The sequence below is a fragment of the Xylocopa sonorina genome, chromosome 4 (assembly GCF_050948175.1).
Source record: "Xylocopa sonorina isolate GNS202 chromosome 4, iyXylSono1_principal, whole genome shotgun sequence".
Taxonomy (NCBI): Eukaryota; Metazoa; Arthropoda; class Insecta; order Hymenoptera; family Apidae; genus Xylocopa; species Xylocopa sonorina.
Genome location: NC_135196.1, coordinates 10425577 through 10447114, shown reverse-complemented (window position 1 = coordinate 10447114; position 21538 = coordinate 10425577). Strand labels below are relative to the sequence as shown.

At 44.7% G+C, this 21538-nt stretch overlaps 1 protein-coding gene across 1 annotated transcript in view; it reads right to left on the bottom strand.

The window, feature by feature from the left end:
- LOC143423164 (uncharacterized) overlaps nt 1-14272 on the bottom strand; it is an 84380-nt gene extending 70108 nt beyond the window's left edge. The window contains exons 1-2 of the mRNA XM_076894287.1: nt 14156-14272; nt 13570-13996 (exon numbers count right to left, since the gene is read on the bottom strand). Of these exons, the coding sequence (XP_076750402.1) occupies nt 13570-13912 (343 nt within the window). The 5' untranslated portion in view covers nt 13913-13996; nt 14156-14272. The remainder of the gene's footprint in view (nt 1-13569; nt 13997-14155) is intronic.
- Between the last annotated feature and the right edge of the window lie 7266 nt (nt 14273-21538).

The window sequence follows — 21538 nt, the reverse complement described above, 5'->3', positions numbered from 1 at the left end:
CGAAAATGCACTGTAATTACATTCGAATACAATTTTGGCTGGCACACGCAGAACGGGGAAAATTTCATTAAAGCTCTCACGTTTGAGAGCCATACAAATAATCGATTCTCGTTTTTAATATTCTATTTTTGAATGAACATTAAATATACGTTAAGTAACGTTCGACGTGGTAATAATAACTTTATTTGCTGTATGTATTCCATCGATGTCTGTCGTTAATAATTGCTTAGAAGAACAGAAGAACAGCGTGCAAGAATGTGATGCGCGATTCGAATGCAGTGCAGGCTGCGAATTCTTGGATTTCGTGTGCCTCGCTTAGATTGCGCAGATAGAGGTAATAGCTGAAGCGGAATTACCCCTATGGGACGTATCACAGAAAACGAACCCGTGAGTGTAATTTCCGCGTGTTATCTCTGCTTTCGAACATGGACAGCGCGAGTAGTGAAGTCAGAATTTTCTAATATCCCAAGATGTAATCGCGTACGTGCAATAAACAGGAAATTGTATCGAAATTTACTACAATTTTGTTGGACTTTAAAAATATATTCATCAACGTTATTGACAAATTAACAACAGCAGACTCGCAAAACTATGGAATTCAATGAAATTCCACTGAATGGTAAAATCATAAATGACTGATAGTTGAACCACGTAACCGTTGTATCCCACCAGAAGGACGCTGAATTGAAAATCGCTGAAAATATGAAACCATTTTTCGATACTATTCCGACCGCTGACAAAATTGTCCCAAAATAGAATCGACAACAATAACGTGTTCCGCGCGCTTTGATTCCCTCTGTATATCGAATATTTCCAAATGAGAAAAACAACGCCGACAATAGAATGTATTTTCCTCTCAATTTTTCCCGCTATTTTTTTTCTCCAACGAGAAAAAAGAGCTGCGATTTCTTTTTCAACGACATTAGAATTTTAGAGGAGTCCTTTTTGCACGATAAAAAAAAAAAAAGAATTAGAACGCACGAGCAATACTTTTGGTTTGCGCGTGTTGGTAGCAAAGTAAGTATCGTAAATGACAGCGTATTTGTCACTGGTTAGCTGCGATCGATGCCTCTCTATTGTATCCGACTCTAAAGTGCGAATTGTGTATGCCTTTGGCGCGCCAACTAATGAGGTTGATTGCTTTCAAGTCAGAGACCGTTATCGCAGCCGCTGGTCTCGAGTGTGCATAGAGTACTGAGGATTAATGCGAGCACACCGAGCGGGGACCATTGAGGGTGTAGCAAACGTTAAACAGCTGGCAGCGAATAGAATAATGATGAAAGAGATTAGGAGATTTGACTGTTCGGTAAATACACAAGCAAACCCTACCGAAATGTAGACCCAGGGAACTGGATCACTCGTGGAGTCGAGGAGTAGAATTTGTTCGAGAACTGCCTCTCTCTCTCTCTCTCTCTCTCTCTCTCTCTCTCTCTCTCTCTCTCTCTGTTGCGGAGGTAACCGATTTTGCGGGAGGGTGTTGGACCTGGCATAAAAGGGAAAACTGAGAGATTCACGAGGGATATACTTTAATCCCTCGCGTTTTATCATCTTCTCTTTAAATCCTCGACTCAATGAAATGGCAAGTTTAGAAGAAAAAGGTAGAGGACGAGGTATGAATATATTACACGGTCCGCTAATTAATTCGAGATTATCCAGAGAAATGTGCTTCTTTTTAAACTGAGTTGAGGCACGGTGAAAATTCGAAATCTAAAATAGATGGAACGGACCTTTTTGTTTCGTTATTGTGTCTTATTACTCTTCCCAAGTCAGGACCCATGGGTGGAATGGTTAAAGTTTGGACAATCTTTTCGGCTAACAGGACTGAACACTATCTCATCAAGAAAATGAAGTTGCAAACACGATCGAGAAGTTTCAGAAACTGCTAGGGACACATTTACACTTCTCGAAGCTGAGATAAGCCGAGCTTGCAGAGGGGCAAGCTTCTTTGAAGAATGGAATTTAGATAACGATGCTTTCGTATGGTTTCGAATGGTATGGCCGTTCGTAGATAATAAAATAATATTGTAACATAGGAGAAAAAGGAGGAAGAAAGAAGGAAAAGTGTCATTCGTATACAACTTATGTTTTCCATTAATTGCCGCTGTGCATCACAGCGAGTAACGATTGCGTTTATCCCTGAGGCGTGCAACCTGACCCAAATTATCCTGAAATTGTTCACGCGTTTACTTGAAACGCGAGCTTGACATCCAATACACGAAAGTTTCCCCCGAAGATGGGATCAAATGCGCGCGGCAAGACGGTCGCCCGTGCAGTTGCGACTAAAGTAATTGAATAGTGTTCAGAAACTGGGCGTTTCAATGAAATTTTCTTGCCTCTGACGATACCTCCGGCCATTAGCAGCGTTCAAACTTCCAGCTTTGTCGTATTCTTTCCTTTTACTCCTTGGGAAATTGCGCCGCTTCAAAAAGAGAAACGAGCTCCGCGCTTGCTTTTTATTCCTAACTCCAACTTCGCCTCATTTATCACATCCATTATAGCGATTTATACAGCTGACCGTAGTTTATCTTCAACCGACGATTATAAATACGAGAATGATGTACATCAAAAAGTCTAATCGCGCGTACGTACGAAAAGCCACTCCACTTTTGCACGACTCGAAATCAAAGGAGGGCTAATTTGAAGCCGAAATACCTCCACGATGGACCAAGCTAGAGTAACCAAAGATCATAGACTTGGAACTCAGACGATCCTCTGTCTACTTTAGTAAAATATCATACGAGACCATAATTTTGCTATTCGAGCGAAAATACAGTTCGCAAAGTTGAACAAGACGAGAGGCTTGGACGAATTTAAAACGCTCGAAACTCTCGCAAGCGAAGTCCATTCGCTTGCCAACTGCTCGGCCTATAAAACCTTTGTCTCCCCCGGCACCGCAACAAATGCACAGGGCTGAGTCTCTTCTCTCTCGATCACGAATCGATCGGGAGATATACGACTCCGAGGAACCGTTCCTTCGCTGCTGTCGATGCCAAGTGCACCGATTCGCATCGATAAATCGCGGTGTGAGAATGTAAATTGCGTTAAATGCTCGAGTTCTCGTCGTACGTAAAAGTACAGAGGCAATATCTCGGATATCCTGGCGCCTCTTACGACACAGACGCAACCGTAGGCTGACGATGGCCCAATAGAAAGTAGCTCCATATGCTGGCACTACTTCTCATTGATCAGATGCGTTTGTATGGGTGCCACGATAATCTGCCAGGATCCAAGAGATTGCCTCTGACAAATATCAAAACCCTGGACGCTCCTGCGAAACGTTTGAGCGGTAAGATCGATTGCCCAGATAACATCAGTCACTGTCCGAGTCTGCCCAAAACCAACTAGTCAAACATCGATCCAATTCCTTGAATTAGAATCCAGACAGAGCTTCGAACGTTCCGCGTAAAACGGAGGCCCTTTTCGTCTTCTCCCTTGCTGTAAACGCACGATGCTTACGAGAAAATGTTTAGAACCGACCGAGTAAAACGGTACTAGGAAGGTAAACGTTGTTTAATTAGATTTCGTGTACTAGTCCCTTGATAGCATTTTATGCTTTATAATGTGCCTTCATTCCACTTTACAACGAAAGCAAAACAGAGATGCGTTAGCACATCTTGTGCCCTTTAAAAAGCTAATCCCAACGAGAGCATTATTTTCGCCCCGGAATCCCCCTGCCCCACCTCTTTAACGATGTAGATTTATGCTAAAAGGACTTTTTAGTTTCAGTTTAAATACCTCTATCTCCGCATAGAATTTCCATTTTAACGCGTATAATAATAAACAAAATGTACAGGACCTCCTTCGCGCGAGAGAGAAGGAACATTGTGCACAGTTACATCCAAACGTCGAGTCCTGTAAATAACGTACCACTCTTCTCTTCTATTCTACTCTCGTGCGAAAGCTTTCAGACACGAGCGCGTTATTTGTAACGTATAAAAAACGCTGATATTATTAAAAGAAAAAACCAGCACATCGGAGTAGAACAAAAATGGACGAGGTTGAAGCGAAAAGCAGTAAACGAGTTGATCGTTGGAATAATTACGAGCACTGGGGTCCACGTATGGGTCCCTCGATGCTCCACAGTGACGTAGAAAAGACGGAACAAAGGGGCGCGAGACGATGACGGTTCGCCACGGACGTTAATCGATCATCGAACTCCGTTGGAGGGCAGGAGGACGGGTCAGGTGAATTACGAACGTACGCTCGGTTGATCCGCAGGAAACTTTGAAGCTCTCGTTAATCACGCGTACACATGATCGCGCAATCCCATTTGAGGCCCCGCCAGCCGTTTAACATTTCATAGATCCACTCCTCGGGTCCCTTTATGCCAGCCACCCTATCTTTCAGACTCGGTTTCCTCCCAATGAGACGCGGTACAAAGAAAGCACTGCTCGATCCTCAATTACATTACCGCGGACAAACGGCCAGCCAACGAGGAGCACCGTCGCCGTGTGAAAGGATCAAGCTCCTTCATTAATCTTCCGCAAGGGTCTAATCGATGTAACGTTGCCCACGTTCGAGGCTGCTCCGCGTTTCGCTAGGCGGGTCAGATCACTTTACGCGATCCTTTTAAACGGAATCTCGTGATCCATTTGGGATGCTTATTTCGCGGTCGATCAGCGTGCGACATGCGAGAATTCCTGAGCAACTCTGTGGTTACTTTATTTGCAATTAACGCGGTGCGATGCGATCGTGACGAATACTATTTATTTCATTCGTGTTCACGTTCTACGAAACATCTTTGGATATAAAGAATCATCGATGAGACTCGATTTCCCTATTGCTGTGTCTTATAGGATCGCATGAGCGATGAGAGAAGGAAAAAGAGCTCCCCTTCTTGAATCAATACATTCCTGAATGGTATCCCAAAGGAGCAGCTGCAATAAAACAGCCTCACGCGATTCCGCAGCGAACAATCGTCGCGCCTCTGGCATTTCGCGTTCATAGTTCTGGCGTTGTTTATGGCATTAAAATATAATTGAAAGCAGGCGTTTGCACGTTCGCGTCGCGCGCTGGTTGAAGCAAAATTTCATGAGGGACGGCGGAAACGAGGTTGCAATGGAGCGGAGGTAAGTAAATCCACTGTGAACGCCCGTCCGGAAACGGGTCTCAGCCGGAGCCCATCTGTTCGTTTCTTAAAGCGTCGTTGGTACATACTTTCCATCCGCTAGACACCGTGGCCCATCGAGCCTCACTTTGGATCCCGCTACGAGCTAGCGGCGTTAATGCAGCTCCCAGGGCGTCACTTCGTTACCGTTAAATCGAATCGACACGCAGCAGGTGTCTATCTGACGACGAAGGCTTTGAGAAATTTCCATGGGATCGGTTATACGAGCTGCGACCTTCTTCCCAACCTAGCGTGTCCGCGAATTATCTCCGGCTGAAAATTGGCCTGATCGAATTAATTCGCGTTAACTAAAACTGTGCGAAGCGAGAGTGATAAGGGTATTTCGAATATCGAATTATATGGAATCATATCATTTACTCGTTCCGATGGAGATTAGACATTTTCTTTTCCGTCTGTTCGTTCGAACGATTCGAAGGAGGAAAACTTAAATCTGTATAGACACTTGGAGTAGCAGCGTACAGTGGAAGTTCGCGATGAAGACGTAGCAACGGCGAGAGTTTAGATCCCACAGGTCTGCTGAGAATATGTACAGAGATCGTAACGGAAGCCAAGAAGTTGGATAAGGTTAGAGTTAAATTTAGAGGTCTTAAGGAGCTGGAGAAGGTGTGCGCCACGTAGGCAATCGTCCGCTTCCACGGGGAGGAAAGAAAGGATCGGTAAAGGTGCCGTAAAAACGTCTGCTCTCGCTGCGAGGAGGAAAAGCTCGAAGGAATAGGCGACGGAATTTTGCCAGTCCCGTGTGGACTCGCTGAAAGATTCTTTCTTCGTCTAGAGTACAGTTTAACGAGAACCGATCGTCTCGATCGGCTCGACTAATTACCCTGCGAACCTCAAGGGTGCAATTAAATTTGTACGATTGTTTGTTTAAATACCTTCCAAATTGCACACGATTCACGCTGACTTTCACGTCTATCGTTTCTTCGACACGTCCACGAAAATACTCCTGTCACAGAAGCCAGTTTGTTCGTGGATAAATCGAGCGGCTTCGGAGAGGTCGGCTTCCGAAAATCGAGAAAAATGGAGAAACGAGACTGGCCATTTACCTTGATACTTGTAAAAGTGAATCGAATGAGAAATATCGTTGAAACGGACAGGTTTTTTATTCGAACGCGCATTGCAAATCTAATATTTGTCGTTCGATTTACTTTTTCTTTTTGCACACCGCGTGCTGTAATTAACAGAGACAGAGAGAAAGATACTTAGATCGAGTACATCGAGCAGCCATTCGAGCAGCTTCCGAGGAAGCACTTTTATCGATACGACTCGCAACGTCTCGAGGTGAGTGTAACCTGGTTACACAACTCCCCCATCGTCTGAACGAGACGGTCTCCGGCGATGCCGCGGATCAAGCGGAAACTCTTTAGTTTCCGAGCGTTTAATCCACGATGTTCGCGTCTCGTTTGATTCAACCAGCCGACTAATCGAGATTTCACCTGATATCCTTACACAAGTGGTCGGATCGCGTGCGACGAGTAAATTGTCCGAGGCGAAAGAAATCGCGAGACACTTGTAACCCTGCGATAAGAGTATCGTTTGTACGGTAGAATGAACGACGAGACTATCGCCTGTAATCGAGGCGAGAACCAAGAACTTCTTTCGAGAGCGAACGGAAGATTGCTGAGGCTCAGGTCAAAGGATCTATCGTTTCAAGGACAACCACTCCTCTGCGTCTGTGCGAGTATCACCCGTTGCTGCAATTCGGTGGTAGATGGACACCCTCGAGTCTTCTTTTTTTGAGCGATACTACGCAACCTGTTTCTTTCTTCCCTTTTTTTTTACGGCGATACAGAGTGAAAAGGTTCTTTCACAGAGGTACGCGTATCACGATACATCTATTGTAGCACTGAATGTGCATGCGCATCAATAGAAGCGTTCATGCGGCAATTTTCGTGATATACAATATAGCGGTACCAATTTTCTGTAATTGGAGCTGTACAGTGTCGCTCGATATTCTGGATAAAATACAGGTGACAGCGAGATGAAATGTTGTACGTGTTGCGTGCTGGCATTCTTGTAACATCGGTATCGCGTGATTAAAAGTATAATTAACTTATCGATTAATCGATAGCTCTTATGCTAATTATACAACACCGATATCGCTCAGGCATCGCGCGAAATGGGTCACAGTAAATCGTACGTCTACGAAATATTTCGAGACACTTTCGAACCTGATCAATTAGCCGAACATCGAAATCTATCGGCGATATGTTGATCGTTCCAGCGAGATCGCGGCTCTGGACGCAACTATCGTTATGGAATAACTGTCATTACTCTGGTTACATTCAGGCTGACGACAATGCCGGCTCGTCCTTTGTGTCTGCGCTTGAAGGGTGGACAAAAATTCGTGCCAACAACGATTTGAAAGAGGAGTGACGGCACGCGGTCTAAATTCCACCTGAGAGGAAATGTTTTCACGGCGGTGTCGGCGGTGCTCGAAGCCACTGTGTTACGATACAAATGGAGCAAGCGTAAACAGTCAGACAGGCGGACGAAAATCCTGCTGACGGAGGAAGTTAACAACTCGTTGACAACTCGACAGCAAGAATTTCCCGGGCACCATAAAATCGAGGACGGAAAGACATCGTGGGTGCAATCGCAACTGCGTTCCGCCTCGTTCCAGTTGTCTATACTCGTTTCACTCGCCACGTTCTTCCTGTCGTTTCGTTCACCGTTGTTTAACCAAGTTACAAAATTGCACCAATTATACGACGCGACGTATACTGTAATTAAAGCTGTTTAAACGTTTGGATCTCTTTCGATCACTCGTGTATTCCTTCGTTGAAAAAATTCTTAGCTTCGAATGGAACTGGAGGAAGTTATGCAGTGACTTAAGAACTTATCTGGTCGCATAGAAGAGTTGCAAATTTTGTAATTCGTCTAGTTAAAGTGTAAGGAAAATATCTTAAGTCAGCTAGAATCAATCCGCATTCCGAAACCGTCTTAACTCGCCGCATCAACCCCCACACCTTTCAATCAGGTTACAAAATAGATTTATGAATGTAGGGGTTCGCTTTGTAGCGATTTAAAATTCAAACACGAGCAAGCGATGAAAGGACGTTGGATGTACGCCAGCTGGATACAGTCGAGTTCTCTGTGGCGCGGAACCTAAGCCGATTTCCCGTGTTCCATTATTACTACTGAATCTTTCCGAGGTACACGAAGTTTGCATGTTATCCGCGAGTATAATTGAAAAATCCTTCGTGATATCGTACGACGGGTAATAAAGTGCTTTTCGATTCCCATCATCTCTGTTCTAACATCTATCATGCAGTAGAGTACGAAAGAAAGTGCAGAACATCTAGCTCGATTGACGATTAACCTTGTAACCATGTGTAAACGACGCAAGCGTGATCTTCCTTTCCGTAACAGATCAGAATCTTATTGCAAGATGTGCTAATTAATTTGTGTCAAATTTAAAATGCAATTCTAGAAACAGATAAGTGCAAGATGACGCCAGCGACGAGTAACAAACGTGACGAGAAGCGTGCGAGGGAAAAGTGGAAAATGAACGAGAGCCGATTATCCAATTGGCAATTTAATTGGTCCAGTTTACTTCCGTGGATCGCGTCATGCATATGGACGCCCGTATCCATTGGGCAGGATCGATGCACGGCTGTCGCAAAATCGCATTAACGTCCACGATTTCTCATTCCGAATGCGCCGTTAACAGTAACGGCCGGTTGGCAGATTCACCGATAAGATCATTAGCAGGCCTGGCTTTGATTGTACGTTATCTAACTCGCGTGGTTATCCTGCCCATTTTGCATTCCGATCGCTCTCAGAGCTGACGTGCTCTTTCATGCCTCGACTCGTGTTTCGTCGCTCGACTCGCGGCTAGATACCGCGTTAATTCCACGACAGTGCCTGTGCGTTCGTTCCTGTTGGTTTCTACGTTTGTTTCACCTGCAGTTTTCACGCTCTAGCGGTCTACTTGGCGTGCAAAATTTTTCAAGAACCATCGAACCTTGCACTAATTATTCCGCGTGTCTGCAGTCTCGATCGAACGTTATTAGCGAGGAGAGAAAAATTAATTTCGCTAATGGATCACGGACCGACGTTATATCGCGAACAGAACGCACCTGCGATCGATTCGAACTTCTCCGCGTTTGTTCTGCGTCACGAGAGATTTTTCAATGAAATGCGTTTCCAATGATCGTACGCGTCTCGCCCTAATTTCATTTTGACGGCTATCTATCGCTGCAAATGTCTGTAACACGTAGACTTACAATTTTACCTTCGAATACTTTCCCAGATTTGATTAATGAATATAGATCAACGTTTTTCCCTCGCAAACTATGCGGTATAGCTACGAAATCATCCCCTCCAAGGTATGCGCATTGAAAAATTCCGGGAAATGTTTATGGTTCCTCACACATCTATTGTTCAGGAAGTCGTAAATGTCGCTGGAGAAACCTTGCACGAAATTCCATGCCGTGGAATTTCCCGGCTTCCAAGCTTTACGTTACGTTGTAACAAAATTGTTCAGCTGTAGACACGCGCATATTCTGATCGCACGATATATATACTTGCGTGCATCCGTTCGCGCTCGCAGAGGACGAATCCCATAAATAATTAATCGCAAATTGAAAGCGCGAGTACGAAAGAAAACGTTGGTCGTTATAAGTTAACAACAGCGATAGGAATGGAAGAGGCGCGGGGCTGGTACAAGAAACCGGAAGCGATGAAAAGTTCGCCACGGTTTTCCGCTCGACCGGCGAAGGGTGCTAACGCGCGAATTCGCAAATTATTTCGTAACTTCCCGGCGATGCCCAGAGCCGTGGCCGGGTTTAATTACGTCGCTGAAATATCACATCTGGGTTTTGCCGGTGCGGCCAGCCGCCGCGCCGCCCTTCGAAGGCGTTTATACAACGAAACTATTCGACTTGATATCGCTAATTACGAAGCGGCGACGTCAGTTTTATACGGTTTCCACGTTCCCGCGTGCGGTATTTCGAAATTTCCCAGAGTGCTCGAGGTACGACTGAGAGAGAGTAGTTTAAAACGTGACGTATGAACAGCGAAAAGTTTAACGAACTCCACGCGCTCGTTTCGTCGTTGCGTGCACCTCGAACTTTTTCTCTAAAGTGTCGCAACATTTATTTCCACTTCTACGTTTGCATCTCGAACAGAGAAGCGTCGTAGACGGTGATTTTTAACGGAGAATCGTGAAAAATTACAGAGAAGCGTTCTAGGTAACCGAAGTCGCGTGTGCATCGACGGAAAGTGCATCAGAAGAAATTTCCGCTCGGACGGGTTCCGTATAGCTGGCCGAACGAGATAGCTTTCGGCGGTGCAAAAACCTTTACGCGGCGGGCTATCGCCCGGAAATGCACGCACTTAACGTCGTAGCAGCGAGCAAATCACGGCGAATAATTTGCGGATAACATCTAAAGGCAAATTGCAGAGAAAAGTGCTAGCCCCGTATCGTAGGCGCTTGCTGGATCCCCGCGAGAGACATTACCCTGCCTGTATTATGTATACGTGCACACTCAGCAACGCAAACTGCAGCTTTTTTTCCCCCTGATACCGAGCAACGAGCACGCCAGCCTTCCGTTGAATGTTTCAGCATAAGCAGATGCCGCTGGCCGCACGTACTTCGTATGCACACTTTTCTGCAGGAAAATGCTCGCTTCCGACGCGTTACCTTTCTCTGGAGCCGCTTGATTAAATGGATGTTCCTTTAAGTATTGGGAATTAAACAATTCCTTGGAACGGACGACGATAGAGGTTACTTTACTTCGTTAGTTCCTCCAAAGTCTGCGCGAGATGTGCGATCTTTTTTTTTTTATTCGAAGATATATGTCTATAAGGAAGTCGAGCTTTCCACTGCGATGTTTCTGCGATGAACACTTGCACCGCGCCATTTCTGATCAACTCTCGACCAAGAATCCTGTTCTACGTTTCGATTGAGAATTAGGGTCTTACGCTTCCAGCATCTTAACTATTCTACTCAATACCAGTGATGAATCATAAACGTGAAATCACGCCAGTCGATAGACTCGTTAAGAGCGCGAACCTCTTGAGAACCATCCCCACGCGCGATGCGACTGACTGTGATCGCACCCCCGAAATCCAGTTATGAACTCTCTAATCGAGAAACCGAGGCTCTGAGTACGCAATTATGATACATTTGCCACATAACAGTAGCGTTTTACTGTTTTAGAAAATGTATATAACATGTCTGTACACGTCAGAGCTTCGATCGGTTAGGAATACGAAACGATATGGAGAACTGAAGAGAAGACGACGCTTAAAAATAATTTGTTTGCGCTTGAATGAACGGTTTTCATATCAAGAGATTTGTACGGCGAGTGGCGTAAATTCTCTGAGATCGACGGAAGAAAATTGGTCCAGTTAGAAATGGAGTTCCTTGTTCGACCATGGACGACCATTTCAGGAAATGTCTTACGACAGAACACTTGCCTACGTGAACTTTCTTGCTCGGCCCGTCGCGCTTAAAACTTTTAGAAGTAGGAAGGCGAACTCTGCAAGTGTTACAGCAACGTTCCCTGAGAATGGTCAACGGAAACTCGTCTGAACCGAGAACATCCGCTTTTCATACGCTTTGAATATTTTAGCGTCCACGTAATAAAGGCGTCTAAAAAAAGAAATGATCGCCTCGATACTCTATCGAAAGTTTCTATGGGAAATCATTTCTACGGATTCTAGGGAACGAGAAAATAATTTACGAATAATCAATTGAACGAAAATTTCCCATAGACTTTAAATTTTAATCTGAGACGATAATAGCGTCGAAACAAATTTTCATTCATGGATTTAAATTAATTCCGAGAAATTCCAAAAGCACAGACCAGCTACAATCGAAATTCAGTTATCAGCTACTGTACCCTGAATATCAAGGATTTCCGCAGTACTTTGCTTGTCAGTCACATCGAAATTGCTAGTCATTATTATTATAAATTAAATTTCGTTCATCGCCGCACAAACTGGAATCTATTATAAACACAAATTCCATCTCGTCCTTTGAATTAATAAAATTATTACCACGTCGGGTACAAAAAATTTAATTAAAGTTAAAATAATGAGACCTAAAATCTGGAGGATGTGCGTAGACGTACACGTGTGCTCCAGTTTCGCGACACGCTGCACGACAAAAGGAGGCGCCATTAAAGACCGCAAAAAGCTATTCCTCAAATATTAAAAGAATTCCTAGCGTATCGCACGCAAGGATGACGGTTCCATGAATTATTCAACCGAAAAAATAAAAATCTGCGCGGACTTGGACAGGAATTGAAATAAATCCCTATCCTTTATACTCTTACACGTAACACCGTGCAGAGACAGTCAGGAACAGCATGCATGCACCGCCACAATGGTGCATATTTCTTTTCAGCGAAATTGTTGGACAAGAAATACCTTTGTGCAAACAGCGGCGGAAAAATTTTTTGGTAGTTGCTGACCAGGAACTTGCGAATGACGTATTGCGTTTCAACGTGATCGAATATTATCTGAGATCAGGTTTAACGAAATTTTTCAAGGACGAGTATTTTTAACGTGGAAAATTATCGATTCTACGAACTCAACAGCTGCGATCTGGTGAGAAAGTACTTGTTTCACGGAAATCTCAATCTCGATGCAAATTGGAAAACGCGTCACAGTTTTTCCACGGTTCCCTTTATTTTAAGAACTGGAAAAACAGGTTACGCGGGGTTATAACTATTTTAAAAGGAAATATGGACCGATCGATCTATGGGAATGACGTCTGGGAATTGCAAAGTACTCAAGGGGCTTACTTGCCACGTGATGCATTGCGCGAGTATTTCCGTCACAAGTACCTGTTTCCCTACCATTCTCTTAACTCAATCTGCGATTTGCATGCCATCAACTGGCATTCGGAGATAGTTGAAAAATTGCGGGACGTTCGCGTATTTATGTATCATCGCGGTAACATTTAAAAAGTAAACGATAAATATGTAAAACGAGTTTAAATGAAATTTGCGGAGGATTTTAACAGCCACTTCGAAACTCTTTAAAGAATTTAAACTTTGAAATTCAATGGTTGAACTACTTCGAAGCATAAAACAACAACTCGAAGCCGAGGCCGCACGTTGCACGCAAAGTGATACAACGTCGCATTTGAAGAGCGCAACAATGGCGTTTAACTTTTTCCACCGCATACATTTACGCCAAGATTTTTCCTAGAAAATCTGCTTGGCAAAGATGTTCCTATCACCTCCAACTAGCTCGATACGAAGAAACTAAAGATTTATCGCAGTAAAAAATACCAAATCACGAGACAATAGAACAGTGCATCGCACTTCGCTAGGTAGAATCATATCCTCAGGCTCGCGTTGCGCCACGTCAGCCCTGGCAACGCGTTCTTCGGAGCGCGAAAGTGCTCCTCGTTTCTTGTCCTCGAGCTTGCCCGGTGTGTTGTTCAGGCTAGGCAAAACGTTCGCGTGCATAACTAAAACACTCACCTGACTGGGCTCCATGCGCAGGTGCAGCGGGCGCAGGGGGCACCAGGCCGGCGATGCTGTAAAGGGTTTGCCCGCTGCCGTACTTGAGGCCTCCGCAATGGCAGGGCGTCGTGGGAGTGGGAAGGCCCTCGCTACCCCTGATGGCGGCGCCAACCACCGAGATCTCGTCCAGCTCGTGACCGCTATCGTAATGGCACAATCTGGTAGCGCTGGTGCTCGCACCGCCGCCACCGCCGCCGCTGCCTTCCCCGCCGCCAGCATCGCCACGGCCACCGCCACTGCCCCTGCCACCACCGCTGCGGCCACGAAGCGACTGCACCAGCCGCTTGGCGCCTGAAGACATTCCACGGAGGTGATCCAGCCTTCCGGTCTTCTCTACTTCCTGGCCTCGTCGAACCCACCGGTCTACGCGCCTGACGGTATCCGCCTGCGGATTTTAAATCACGCGTTCCAGGTTAGATCTGTCGAGGGTCCAGTCGCAAGACATAGGGTCGAGTATTAACGAAGCGTGATTGTGAAGCGTCATTTTTCAATGGTAATCTTAGGGATTGGCTCGAAACTCGTAAGTGTTGGAATAGAATCTCACCAAATGAGGATATCCGTCGTCCCAATGATAGTCGTCCGCCGACTACGAGTTACCAGCGACGATAGCCACGCACAAGCGATCGCAACCGGTGTCACCGGTTGGTACGCACGATCACGCTCATATTCCCCGTTCGCCCTGGTATCGACTCGTTGGATCGCGTTTCGTGACAGAACTCCTGGAACGGACTTCACTGGAGCCAGAGGGAACCGCGCGACAGGCGAACACTCGCGAGCTGACGAATCGACGGCGATGACCGTGGCAGCATCACACGACGAGGTGGCCCCGCGACGAGTCGCGAGCGATCATCCCTAGCGTCGTCCTAGGACGCGCGATCGACATGCCACGAGTTCGTCGGAGGAACCGCGAGGTTCGGTTGAAACGATCCACGACACGCGCGCGATTCTTTCCTTTTCCCTCCGTTACGTTCTCTGCTGCCCTTTATTTTCGACTTTCTCGTTATTTCGCTAATCCTGCGGCAGACTCCTCGAGATAGAGCAGTCGTGCAACAAGTGTCTCAGGCCACGGCACTCGTGTCACGTGCCTGCCTGCACTTCTCCTTCGACGAGCCGCTGCGACGTACTCGATGGCACCCCCTTCGACTTCTGTCCGCTTGACACCGGTCAAGACGCTTAACTTCCGCCGGAACGGTGTGTCGTACGAGGGCACCTGAAAATAGTGAAGATCGGTCAAGTTCAATCGAATCGAACGGCGAAGGAAATCGTTCGTTTTTGGGAATATTCGTTATTTGATTCACACTCGCAGAGTCATTAAAAGTATACAAGTACAATATTGTACAGCTTGAGGATTTAGGTGGCTGGATTTCAAAGCAATCGCACCAACAAGATACCGATGAGCAAGCAGTTGGCACGGAATTGGAAGAAGCCTTAGGAAAATGACTGGTATCAATTACCCCTGGCCTCGATCTGACAAGAGTAAGGCTCGCGTGTCAGGAACACTCGTAGGTGAATTGGAGCCGGCAGAGGGAATTATGTGATTCGATATTAACAAAACAAAAGCTTCGGTTGCGCTCGTTTAGAGGGGGATGCCGCTCCGGGGGCGGATGAATTCAAGAGTCACCCCCGAACGCATTAATAAGTCGATCAATTAAGTCCGCTCGGAAATTCAGCAATTTCGCCTCTCTCCACGGACTAATTTCGACCGAATTGCTTCATATTTACAGAGGGATTGTAAGCTTGACGTCCCGCCATTAAATTTCCGAGTGTATCCCACACGCTCTTCTAGAAGGACGTAAACATTTTCATTGCTGGCAATCACACTATCGAATCACTCATAATATACGAATTCGCGTTAATCAAGAAAGAAAGATTCATTCTATTCCAATGAAACACGCTCTATGTATATATGGAATGGATTTGTTACCTTTAATACTGGGCAGCGTGAAACAACGATCTCGCACATGGCTACCGTTTGCACGAGTCACAAGTTCGCGCACTTTGCACACACGCACGCAGCAAATAGCGGATGCACTCACGTCCCTCGTAACACCAATCCCAGATAAGCCCTCAAAAATATAGGGATTTGCCTGTTTTAAAATGAAATGCGCTTTATATACGCGTACGAACCACCTTGGTCGGATTCCTCCTTCAGACTGACTGCTGTAAGCGATCGCAGAGCAACTACGTCACGTTCGAAACATCGTTCGCAAAAATTCCAAGAACCTCGTTCGAAGACACAAACGTAAACATAATCGTTCGTCAATTCACGGTAGCAGACATTTCCTACAATAAATATTAAATACTCTCTAAATACTAAATGGTCCTCGAAGGATTTCAACTTTTTCTTTTGAAAAATTTCTCATTTTAGTTTCGCGAAGAAATTATAAAATTCTTAAGATCGCAATGAATAATAAAGAATAAGTGGCTGTGTTGAATTAATACAAAGTTTGGTGATAAATTAGGGTATAGTCGCTCGTTCGATCGAAAATTCAGGTACTTCTTCAAAATTTGTCGCTTAGATCGGAATGTCTCGGTCGTATCGAGTTTTATTTCTCAGTTTAAGATGATCACGTACACTTTATGAAATTTACTCGCTGCACTTCCCTTTACTGCTCTATTCAATTACCTCCGTATCACGGTATCAATGAAAATCGAACAATCTAATGTGTTAAAGCTCCTCGTACCTCGTTCAAGTTCCACGATTCAATTTTGTACTCCTCCGCCTTTAAGGGGGACATTTAACTTTTATTAGGTTCAGAGGTGATACGAAGATGTAAAAAAAAATTCGCGATAAAATTGTTGAAAATAAGTGAGACGTGAAATTGTTGCCACAGAATTCATCTGGTAAGTTTTCATACGAACCTTTTCATCTGAGCCGTACGAGATCCCCCGTCAATATTGGCACGCAATACTTTCACCTTGTGAATAATGTAAAATTTTCAGTCACACGGTGAGATTGCTGACTCGCCTTTCTCAAGCAGTCAGAATTTCGTTACATATTCCGTTGAATTTCATTCAGCAGAATGCAAAGCTTTTCAGATATCGCCCGCACGACCGGGTTATTTACTCGACTTACGTCTGCGTCGTATTATTTATCTCCTTTTTCGTGTACTCCCTTTCATTCACTTACATATGTTAAAAAAAAAATTCTGTCCGTGGGAATGTTTAAATTCTTCATTGAAATAAAAGGTTGAAAATATGATTAAAGTCCACGTAGCGTTGAGTGTCGTGTTTTGTACGAAAAATATCAAAACGAAGTGAAAGTAACACAGGAAAGAGACAAATTTTTCAAGATTAACAATTTAAGTTAATTGCGAAAAGGATTGAAAGCATCCAAATTTCATCAGTGAAACTATTGTATCGGCCATGTTTAAAGTAAATCCACAAACTTGATCAGTAAGCCCAGTTTATTGAATAAAGTTAAGTTGATCAACCAGAAGCAGTCGCTAAATTATTCATGCTCCATTTAACAAATTTCGAACTAACAAGCCAAATGACCCGATTAACGAACTCGAAGTTGCGTACACGCAATATTTATTTAAACGGAATTTTACCGCGTAAATATCACGTTACCCCTTTTCACGGGAATCGTACCAAAAATCCTCGACGGTCAAAACAGCGCTTGTAGAACACCGCGCTGGACTTATTCGCTTTTAACTGCATTTTACACTCAACTGACTAAGCGAAACACAATACATTCAAACGTGAAACCAGTCCCACGGAATAAAACGCATTTATCGTTTATTTTTATTTACTTAAATACAGCGTTGCGAGCACGCAACGTCGGCCGTGAAAGAGATAGGAATGCAGTGTCGCGCGTCACGTACGAATGATATTTATATCGAATAATTTAAAAAATCAGATTCAATTTTAACCCGTTAACCAAGTTTAAATTCGAATATATCATTCGATGCTTCTTTGCATTTCATTTTCTCTCGCGTCGCTTGTGTCGTCTGTCTAACAAAATTTCGATACGCTTAAAAGATCGAACGCTTCCTCGATAGAGAGCAGCAATTTTGAAAATGTGTTGGATACACGTGTATTAGCTATAAGTCTTGAGCTGACAGACCTCTTGTTCTCGTAATCCCCAGCTCTCTACAAAGTGGAACGCTAGTCATCGTGCGTGAAGGTTGCTTGGGGATCACCGTGGTAAAAAGTAGACTTAAGAACAAACTTAAGTGAGAAGAAACAATAGGGACGTCGAGAGTTAAATCGTGTTGCACTTTTTAACCGTGTTACCAGATACATTCGATCCATTTTGAACTGAAAGATGCTTAATAATCATCGCATATCATATTATACTTGAAACAACCATGGATTCAATTATGAAGCGTTTCAACGAGATATTTCCTACGGTTTCCTCGCTATCATTTGAACAATAGACTCAAATAACCACCGTCGAATTGGCTAATGTAACAACAATTATAATTAGACATTCGACTCTGCTATAATTACGATCGAATGAAACAACGGATAATCAGATCCGACGAAATGCCGACTAACAAGCTCAGCGAGCAGCATTGTGTCTCTAACAGGGAAAACCGTGGACAAAAACCCAGTCGATCGTTAGGAAGATCATTCTGAACGAGTTGCCAGCAACAGTCCAGGTGATATCCGAGATAGAAACGAATTCAGACTGAGAACCGGAGCACGATATCACCGTGCGAGCCGAAACCAGGGGAAATCAAATCGAACTAGAACCTGCGGTGGATCACTCAGAACTGGTAGCGGTAAATAGCTCGAAACCCAATAGAATAGACCGACCGCCAACAGGACGCAAAGCGCTTTAGCGTTACCGATACTGACATTCCAAATTAAAAGCCTGAAACTAATTTCACAGAGGATTCCACGCTCAGCTATTTTGCGATTTGGAAATTTGGCTATCCTCGAGACGCGCGCTGGATTATATCCGCGTCGAGCCGTGTTCTCCGATCGCGGAGGAAGTCGCACGTAACGATCGCGCGATGAAACCGTTGCTCGTCGATCGAGGCGTTCATTAAAACGGAATACATTAGACCCGATATATTTTGGGGGCGAAGGTGCGCATTAATATCCTTCAGACGAGCGAATGTATATCGCAAAACTATTCGCAGGCGAACCACGGTACCATTATTCTCGCCTCTCGCGATCGTAAGCGCGGAAACAGAGGACGGACAAGCGCGCTATACATCAGGGCATTCAGCTGTCGCGTTCGGTTCACTTGACGTATTATTTCTACCTATTATTCTCCGATTACCTATAAAAAAAAAAAAGAAATGGAGGAGGGGAGTGGGCACTTTGACAGCCGAGTTGACACTCGACAATCGTGATACGAGCAAAAGCACGCGATATATCGAATTATTCCGCGGACAAAGGGAGGCGAATATCTCGGCGCAGACAGCGGGAAAGCGTCGGGGAACCGCCGCCGCTTTGTCTGAGTTATTTCTCGACGGAAGAACCGGATATTCTCAATCTGCTCGAGACGCGGAAAATGGCTGTCGACTCGCGCGATTCGGAAGAGAGAATTCCGAAAATTTTCACGTCCAATGGAATTTCAGCCGCGTTCGACCGCTCGAGATGTTCGCGGCGATTTTTAAATACGTACGAAAGCTTTGTGTTTCACTTTCTCAGCCCCAGAAGATATCTAAAATCTGCAGTTTGTCAGCTGTTTAGCATTTCTAGCTTGTTCGTTGATTTGTACCTACTGAGAGAGAGGCTTCTCGTTTGTTTTCACAGTTACCATCCATTTGTTACCTGCTACCTACTGGTTACTGTCTTACTATATACACAGACGCTTTTCTTCATTTCTTTCGCGGCTCCATAATAGTAAAACCTCGAAGCGCAAGCCTTAGTAGCCTCGTCACGTGTTCGCCACGATGATCACAGACGTTAGACGACCATCCTTTTACGTTTTTACTTACAAAAAGCCATTGTCCGTGTCAGTCCGAAAACTGGTTTGTCTGGCGTTAATCGCGTCGCACGGTTGTGTACTCGTGTGTAAGTACTTTCGTAACGCGTTCGCTTCCCGCATGAAACTGTTGGCCGACGAAAAGTCGCCGGTTTAAAGGCCATATTTCTCAACTTGTGCACGCATCTTTCACGCCATATATCCTCGCGCCTTCCCCTCTCATGCGTCCTCTTTTCCTTACCTCATATCTGCCAGGCTTACTTTTTCTCGCGCTCATTTCAGGGAAATTCTATGAACATTCTCAGACGACGTTCGCAGCTACGGCTAGCTAAAACCTGGAGCAACCTCGCAGTTCTCCGTCCGCAGCCTAGTTTCCGGAAGTCGGGGTATGCAGTCATCCCTCGCAACTCGAGCGTTCGAAACTCTCTCGGTCGCTGTAAATATTCGCTGTTTGGCGGCATTTTTAATTCCACAATGGAAAGGATCGGTCGATTCGTCGAGGCATTCGATCCAACTTTTATTCGTTTACAAAAGAAACGATGGCTGCGTTACAATTATTGTGGTAGAAGAACGATACCAACCAAACAAACTCTAAAGACATCTATTAGACATACTGGATCCTCGAACATAGTGCTGCACCTGATGCAACGTTGGCAAAAAAGGTGAATCATTTTTCAAAAGGTTTGCAGCTGAACGTTCCTAATAGCTATTGCTAAAAACATGGGTCGCGAAAGCATCGGACGCTTTAATTGCTGCTTTCTATCAAAGTAAGAACGCGTTCGCTAAATGCGGGCAATAGTCGTATTTTTGAACGATGTTCCTCGTTGGTGGTGATACTAATCATCGTTGGATAAAAGTAATAACACGCGACAATTGACATTTGTTAATCTGTCAGAGCTGCAAAATTTTTAAACGCCATTTCTGAATAGAATCGAGATATACGGACATTAACGAACAGCTTTCGCATTGTTCCCTGTATACCGCGTACGCGTTGCGTTTCATTTACAATACTCGACACAGGCGCGCGACTATAATTGGAGCGTGTGCATTCTCTTAATTTTGAAAACAACACGGTTCCATACATCAAGTTTGTTTCGAATTTAATATTCGTGTGAACTCGTAGCGCGTATCGCTCCATTCAGAAACGGACGCGAGCGACGCGAACTTTCAACGCATTAACGCAAATGGTCACGGATATTTGTGAATTTAATACGTATATAGAAACGATAGGATTTATTCGGCTGATGAAAGGAACACGCATTGAAAAACTCGAGAAGAAGCATCTCAAATAGTGCGATCTCAAATCGCGTGGCATTCCTTCGACGTATCAAAACTAGAACTCCACTTTCTCATGTTAAATACCTTTCTCATGTAATTCTATCGTCCCAGTGTTCGCTATTTTATAACTTCAGCGACCCAAATCGACCGTGGACCCGTTTATAAATCTAGCTGCGGTCGTTGAACGCCGTTAGAATATAAACCAGCCGGAACAGTAATCCCGTTGTTAAACCGTAACGGCGGGAAAAATTCGAATCCGAGAGCTGAACGGGGTTAACGCGATCACCGGAAATATCGCGCGCACGGACTCCATGATTGGACGAGATTTTGCTTTTGGCTCGTTCGTCGACCCCGACGAAAGTATAAACATCCATAAAACGTCGCGAACTACCCAAGCTAGTGGTGGATCGGTGCGGTGGTACCGATGCGACGCGGAACGTACTAATGAGCCACGTTCTATGCGAATACGAAAGTTCCCAAGTGAGATCAAATTTATGGGAGACGCTGTTGGTCGCTCGAGCGAAATAAACTTGGCCACTGTTGGCGCAAAGATTCTCAGCTATTAGCGGAACGCCCTACTCTTTGCTCTGTTCGACTAAAGTCACTTTACTCCACTACCACCGTCGCAAGATCGCGTCCAAATATTATTAAAAGAAACACGAACTTAAATTTATGCATCAGACAGCACATCGTCAATGAAATACGTGCTATTCATCGAGAAACGAGACATCGACACTGCGTCTGACTAAATTCACTTCGCAC